Source organism: Atta cephalotes, assembly GCF_000143395.1.
Source record: "Atta cephalotes unplaced genomic scaffold scaffold00001, whole genome shotgun sequence".
NCBI lineage: Eukaryota > Metazoa > Arthropoda > Insecta > Hymenoptera > Formicidae > Atta > Atta cephalotes.
This window is the reverse complement of record NW_012130065.1, coordinates 10,927,502-10,935,316: the sequence shown is the minus strand read 5'-3', so window position 1 is coordinate 10,935,316 and position 7,815 is coordinate 10,927,502. Positions and strand designations below refer to the sequence as shown.

Here is a 7,815-nt window from a genome sequence, read left to right as displayed (position 1 = left end):
TAAATCTGTGTAACCTCTGCTGGTAACATTAACATGCGACCCGGGCTGTATCATAGCGGTCTGTATGAACCACGGAAGACCGAGGCATACCAGGATGTCGAAAACATTGCTACCTACGGCGTTACTGACCGCCATGTCACCAAGACCCTCTTTAATGACCGCCAATGAGGAAAGGGCGTCCGGCACACTCACACCAGCGGCAACGAAAGTCAATCCCATCACGGTGTCGGGAATGCCCAGAGTACTGCCTGCAAAATCAACCACTTTACTAAGATGATTCTATTAGATGTGGGAAAAAGTTCGTGGCGTTTTTTTAATGCCATCTAATGGGAAAAACGCCACGAACTTTTTCCCATACCTAATATTTGCTAAAAGCATAATTCAATCGCGAATTAAATGTGTTACCTATAATTGTGATCATCCACACCATTATGTAGCTATAGAAACTGATCCAGATCATCGATATACAAAACGTGAAGGGATACCAGCTCCGCCACTTTTCTTGCCGGCAATCTGGCATTGTCGCCCGGCACATGAAGTGGATGGGGTACACGAGGCCCCAAGTGAACAAGGTCCATTTGCTACCATCCGTCGGCATCACGAGGGGCGATACTTCGTTAGGATCGGGCTCTTTTGCTTTGTAATACTCAGGCTGTCTCGGTGCCGGCGGCTGTTGTTGCTGTTGCTGTTGTTGTTGTTGCTGCTGCTGTTGCTCAATCGTTTCTTGAATGCCATTTCCTGAAAGAGAATGAAGGATACATTCAGATCTCTAGAGAATATATGGAAGATATGATAAGCAAGATTTTTATTCAATTACCTTCTTGATTCTTCATTTGCTCGGTGACTGGCGAGTTAGGACCAGTGTAGGATAATCGATCCTCCTGTAAGGATCTGTAGCTCACTAAAGCGCTTTCCTCAGCGGGTTCATCGTCTTTCGGCAGAAACGGAATATTGTACGATTTCGCCCAACGTTCCAATTTAACATTGAATGAGAGTGCCACGCAATAAACTGCGTACATGATTAACATGAAGAGAGATTCCATCCTGAAACATTTTTATTTCATCTATGATATTTAATGTTGGACGTTTCGAATGTATAATCGGATGTAATTGAATATATGAAGATGCTTACCAAGATATAGACTCGTTGTAAATCGTACCGAGCATCACGAGGATCGAAATGGCGTAAAAAAAACAGTCTCGACAGAGAGGCCACCAATTCAACTTTGCGGCTGTCGCGGAGCATAGGCCACAGATCGATATAACGAACATTATATTGAAGACAGCGCTGCCAATTACGCCGCTGACCTGAAACAGAAGCATTTAATTGACAAATTCTGTATTAACTAACGAGACGAGAATGTTTGGTTTACTGTTGAGTGTCAGCCAGATTCATGTGACGATAATGAAAATAGTTTCCCTTGTGATTAAAACAAATAATTTGCTCGCGTATTGGCTTGCGTAATGTTATTTATGTGGTTTACGTTTCATGATGTTTAACGAACGCGGCGAAGCATGCAAGGCGCGATTAGGCGACCGTAATACTCACTCCGATGTCGTCCTTGGCGAAAAACACGCCGATGATGACTGTCGCCAATTCGGGCGCAGAAGAGCCTGCTGCCATGAAAGTGGCACCGGCGACATCGGGAGACAGTCTCAGTTCTGATAAAGATAAAAGATATAATGAATTTATAATACTTATAAATAATATAAATATAAAAATAAATTATTTAAAATAAAATCGCAAGGATCGCACATCTTTAATTATTTCAAAATCGGACATATCGGAAATCTAAAAGTAACTTCCAATGAAAAAAAAACCGAGAATCGAAACACTTTTAATAACAAACCACGCGGTAGATCTCCGCAGTGAAATACAATCCTCTTGCAAAGTTACGTGTAACGCTGTAACTCAACGCGAGTTACGGAATTATTGATTTCAATGTGATTGCTGGGGAAGGAGAGGGACGATTTTCACTCGCCTTACCTTCGCAGATTCTATCTAGACTTGAAACGAAGTAATCGTCGCAGACGATTGCGAGACCTAGGAACGTATAGATAGCAGCCAGAATGTGTATTATGAGCCCGCCGTGTTTCCTGGCTTCGGGGCCCATTAATGGCCGTGGAAACTGCTCTATAGCGGGCGCCGAACAGTTGGTTCTTCGCGGTCTCACCGTGGGATACGGATATCTCGTAGTCATTTGGATGGTTGGAGCAACCTATTTAAAACGACATTAAAACGAAAAAAAATAAAACAAATTAATTCTCTGAAACTAAGTGAACCTATTGAATCCATTCAATTATATTCTTTCGAAGCTAACAATGGATCTATTGAATTTACTCAATTATATTTTTTTATATTAAATACATCCGCAAAAATTTGAACTATTGTTATTAAAGTAAACTTAATAATTCTTTTTTTATACAAATTAGGTCATTTATTTAAAATGCCTTTTAGTTAACATAAATTAAATGGATCTCTTACAGACCCATCGCATTAGTAACTATCAGATTTTGACGTTAGCTTCGGAGGATTAAATTCTTTCAGCAGTCAAGTCATTATCATTCATTATTAATCTTAGACTACTATACCGGAGTAAAAATGAATCTCAAAGAAATCAACAAACTACACTGCTAAGATAGCAGACAATATTTTTGGTTCGGGACCCAATCATGATGGAAAGATAACATGGTATGCAGTTGGACAGTGTCTCTTTCTAAAGCTCATAGTCCATTCTTATTTTAAAACCGTCTAAATAATGTCTTAAGGTGCTAATACAGGATACTAATCTTCGGATTGACTTACGACAACTTAAGATTGTACTTGAGTCTTAAATATAAGACTCGACTATGAAGTTGATACAGAATTTTTCCTTGCACAATTGGAACTAACTTTCAACTTTAATAAGGAAGAGAATAGCGTTAAGTAAATTGAATTTAATTAACGCCATTCTCTTCTTTATTAAAAAACGAAAAGATTGAGCTATCACTGAATCCTTCTACATATATACAAAGCATTCTATGCTATACTAAAAAATTTATTTTTGTACTCCAGTGTGGTTTTAGAAGGCAAAAAAAATCATAGTAGTACTCTAGGATTAATGTAACTTAGTTGTAATTTATTCGCTTAATTAATATGCGTTTATAATTCGAGCTGTATCTTCGAAGAAAATTATAAAACCTCAAGAAAAGTATAAAACCCTCGTTAATGCATGTTAATCCACAATAGTATACAATGCATAATGCTTGATAGTGTTACGCAACCACACATCGTGTATCGCATATCTCAATTCTGATCTATGCGACAACCTCTAATCTTGTTTCCTCGAAATCCATCCATCTGCGCTGCGAAATACAAGAATACCTATGGGGTATACAAACCAGCAACAAGCGAATTGTCACGTCGTCGGCAAAATCGAATGGAGATCACGATAGATAGCTGTCGATTAGCATTGATTGCGATATGTTAAGCATGTTCCCCTCACAGAGCTTGAGAGCATAACACGACGTTATGTTGACGGTAAGAATTTGACAAATAGAATTTGTCAAAATTCTATCTCGCAGATTTTTTTTATTTTATTGTATTTCTATCGATAAAGTGCTGATAGAAATATAATAAAATTTATTGTGCATTACAGGTTCTACATTACATTTTATTAGACTTTCTACAAAAATTAATCAATAATAAGTGAAAATTAGATAAGAATAAATTAAATAAGAGAAAGAATTCTATTTTTGAAACGGATCTTGGTGCTTAATAATATTCATATGTAAGTAAATTTACAGTACGTTTTTCAGTTCTATAAAGAAAAGGTGATATTTTTCGCAATAAATTATTTGCAGTATTTTAAGATGCTTATTCTAACATTAAATTGATCAATGCAATTTGTGATGTTATTTCCAGATTCATTTTATATAATCGCGTTTCGACAAATCCGACAAATCATTTGGAGCGCATATAGAAAATGTATTTGTAAATCTATATATAACTATTATTATTATGTAAGCATCAAGATCCGAAAATAGGATCCTTTCTCTTATTTGAAAAACGTCACGTGCTTCGTGAAATTTACATTTTCTATTTAGCCGTCCAGCTAATCGAGTGTGTTTTGCAAAAATGTTAATCAAAAGAAGAAGAAAAAGAAAACTATTCGTATATCACGATAGAGACTTAAATTGTGGCACTCACCGTGGTGGTGCTGTTTTGATCATGTTTCGGTGATAGTGTCTCGGTTTCCTTTTCCTTAATCTTGGTTTCCTTAGACAGATCTCTCACGCCCGTTTCGGTTTTCGCGCGTCCAAGATCCTTTGACGTTTCGATTTTAGATCCCTCCGTATGACCTGTCTTTCTCGATTCCTCCTCGGCGATCGTCGAGTCTTCTTCTATCGGTTCTTCCTCCTCAGTGGAGATGATCGAAGATACCGATGGCTCCGATGTCCATTTCGCAGAACTCGATGATTGCATTACTGTCGTCTCAGTTGAAGAAGGAACTTTCGTGGAGGAGACATATTGCATGAGGACGTAAATCAGGAAGAGGCCCAATCGTAAAGGCCACCTCCTGCGACGCGCCTGCAGATTACGCGACCTGCATCTCATTGTCTGCAACTGAAACGAATTAACGTTCAGTAATTGTAGATTAGCATCCCTTTCTCTCTAGCTTTATGTTATTAAATTTTCAACTTTTATAAACACTTTTCGTTTAGATTCCTCTCTTTACATAGACTCTACATATATACACTGCGCTGTCACATCTATATACTCTGTTATTTTTATTTTATTTTATTTTTCAATATAAATATGATGAAACAAAGGAGAACTCGATTATTATACAATTAATTAATTTTGCAAAACTATAAACTACTATCATCACATTCAATTACATTGAAGAGGACTCAGGGTTGAAACGTTCGTCTGTATTTAATTAAATTATAATATATATTTACACACGAATAACGTGTGTCGATTCACATTGGCTTTTCTCTTTCATCATATTTGTATTGTTATCTGAGAAGCCTTTATTTATTTAAATTTTATATTATTATTTTATTTTTATTTTCTTTTAATTTAATTTAATAAATAATTTAATTTAATTTAATTTAATTTTAATTTATTTCTTTATTATTGTAAGGCTTTTAGATCGTGTATTTCTGTGTCTAATAGTATAACTATACAATAATGTGTCTCGCGCTTGAAGAGATTAATGCTCGTATTCATAATCAGGCCTCATATTTAAGGCTTCCTTAAATTTATCTTCAGATACTTTACGAATTATTTCATTGGCTACTGAGCATCTAAAGATAAATTTAAGGAAGCCTTAAATACAAGATCTGACTATGAATCCGGGCATAAATCTCAGGACGCAAAATAAGTAGCGATTCTCTCTTTTTCTCTCTCTTTCTCTTTCTCGCCTAAAAATAAGCAACTTAAATCGAGATAATTCGAGTATGTCTCTTCGATATCGAGAAGATTCTTTTTAATTTTTTTTTCTTATACAGTTCGAGGAGCTGAGAGCGAACTAATTATAAGGGAAAAGTGAGCTCTATATACAAACGTGGAAATGGAAGCAATTTCGTATCAGTCATAAGTTTTATATCAAGTCATTTCGAGTTAGCTCACACCCATTACGAGGATACGAACGACCTTCGGTGATGTGATATCCTGTCGTCTTTGAAACGGCAGACAGCAAACCTCGCACGAAAGCGCCCGTCTTTAAAACCGATTTTATCCCGGCGTTTCATATCTCGACCATGGGTCTTTACATCGTTCCAGCCCGCTCTATTGACGTTTTTCTTAAGTGGCATGTTTGCTAGCTCCAATCTGGCTGTGTTTAGAAACAGTTCCACCTGTGCTACATTCGTTACGATTATCGATGTCGCGTGTCCCAACTCAGGGAAATCACGTCATGGACATCATATGACACGGCACCCACGTATTGTTCAGACATATATATGCCATGTGTAGATGTACATATATGGCCTCTAAGTAACAAAACTATCGTCCGTATGCACGTATTGTCATTAAATACAACGCGACTGGGTTAATCGATGATACTCGTCTCTCTCGCATGCGTAAACTATGTCCCTCTAAGAAAAGTAAACCTGTCTGCCAAAGCGTTTCGTTTTGATCGCGCTTAAGCGAATTCCCAATAACAGGATACAATTTCTCTAATCTTTCGAATGATCGCCGGCATTTTTACTGAAATAAAAACATGATTTTTCAAATGCGAAATTGCTCGTATTATAGTGGATGTTAGAAATTCACATGTGATTTTATGATAATTTTTGTCAATCTTTTTCAATTTTTGTAATCAACTTAAATATATGTATGCATATATTAAAAATGTATCAGGTATATAGTCTCTGCAAAAAAATTACTAGAATTAGAAATTTATACTGTATAAAAATGATTATTATACTATACAGATATAGAATTATATCTGTATTGAATATTTTATACATGTGAAACAATTCAATAACGTCATTTAATTAAATTATAAAATTGTATTAAACTGTCAAATATTTATACACGACAATGTTTATATTTAATAACACAATTTTATAGTTTAAATAAAACAATGTTCTCATTCTATCTTAATTATTTTTTAAAAAGGTCTATTTTTTATTGAAATAATTTATAGCGGATTCAAAATTATTGCGAAACTTTTTGTATTAGTTTCAAATATAATATAGGAAAAAAATCATAAAAATATGAATCAATGTAAGATACAAAATTATAATGTTATAATTGTATAATTGTATTATTATTACATTATATGTTATAATTACATATAATGACAATGAATAACAATGTTTTATTAAAAAGATTTACAGATAATTATTCAAACATGTAATATATTTCCGCACTTTGATTATACTTATTGCATCATAATGCTCAATAATTATTAAAAAATAAATTTTTTTGCTTTACACTAAAGAGAGTCCAAATTGGGAAATATTGTTATTCATTATTGTCATTAATATATATAATTTCACACATTATTATCTTGTGTGAGCTTACATTGGCTCACATTTTTATTAATTTTATGATTTATTTCTTTGAAGCCTTATTATCTTATATATTGTGTTTATGTGTTATATATTGTGTAAATATAGAAAAATCTTTCCATAATTTTTTTATTTTTATTTTTTTAAATATGTATACTACACACATCCTTAAGTAAGTACTTGTAAAGATCTCTATTTGTAAAGTTTATTGAACAATACAATAAAATTACTCAATGGTCGGAAACTTTCAGTAGCCATACAGAGAAAAAATATTTGATTGGATTATATATAATATTAACTAGAATTGTGATGGAAAATGAACGATCCAAAATTCTAATTAAGTTTACTAGATTTCTGATTAAATTTATTACAATTCTGGTTATTTCAAACAGAATTCTGGTAGATTTAATCAGAAATCTAATAGACTTAACCAGAATTCTGGATCATTTTCCATTAGAATTCCATTAGAATTCCATTAGAATTCCAGTTAATTCAATCAAATATTTTTTTCCGTGCAATATATCCTTTATTTTTCCTAATTTTATCGCGAATTTAAGATTTTTGATATAATTCGCGATATAATTGATAAATATGCAATAAATTACGCGAGATATACAAGTAAATGAGAAATATTCACGGGAAAATCATTACATTAACGTTTTCCGTGAGTATAATTAAAACCGCCCTGGAGTCCCATGGAGTCCCTGGAGTGCCAAGAGCCCTCGAGAGGATTTCCATTTGCGTGTCGCACACAGAGATAATTCGTCGCATTATGTAATCGCAACGAGTATAATTCATTAGTGATCAAAG

General features: G+C 34.3%; 1 protein-coding gene across 1 annotated transcript in view; it reads right to left on the bottom strand.

Annotated features, from left to right (window-relative positions):
- Positions 1-4,597, bottom strand: part of LOC105618697 (probable sodium/potassium/calcium exchanger CG1090) — an 8,233-nt gene extending 3,636 nt beyond the window's left edge. The window contains exons 1-7 of the mRNA XM_012200229.1: positions 4,190-4,597; positions 1,988-2,219; positions 1,550-1,662; positions 1,133-1,308; positions 818-1,044; positions 406-738; positions 15-248 (exon numbers count right to left, since the gene is read on the bottom strand). Of these exons, the coding sequence (XP_012055619.1) occupies positions 15-248; positions 406-738; positions 818-1,044; positions 1,133-1,308; positions 1,550-1,662; positions 1,988-2,219; positions 4,190-4,597 (1,723 nt within the window). The remainder of the gene's footprint in view (positions 1-14; positions 249-405; positions 739-817; positions 1,045-1,132; positions 1,309-1,549; positions 1,663-1,987; positions 2,220-4,189) is intronic.
- Positions 4,598-7,815: the final 3,218 nt, after the last annotated feature.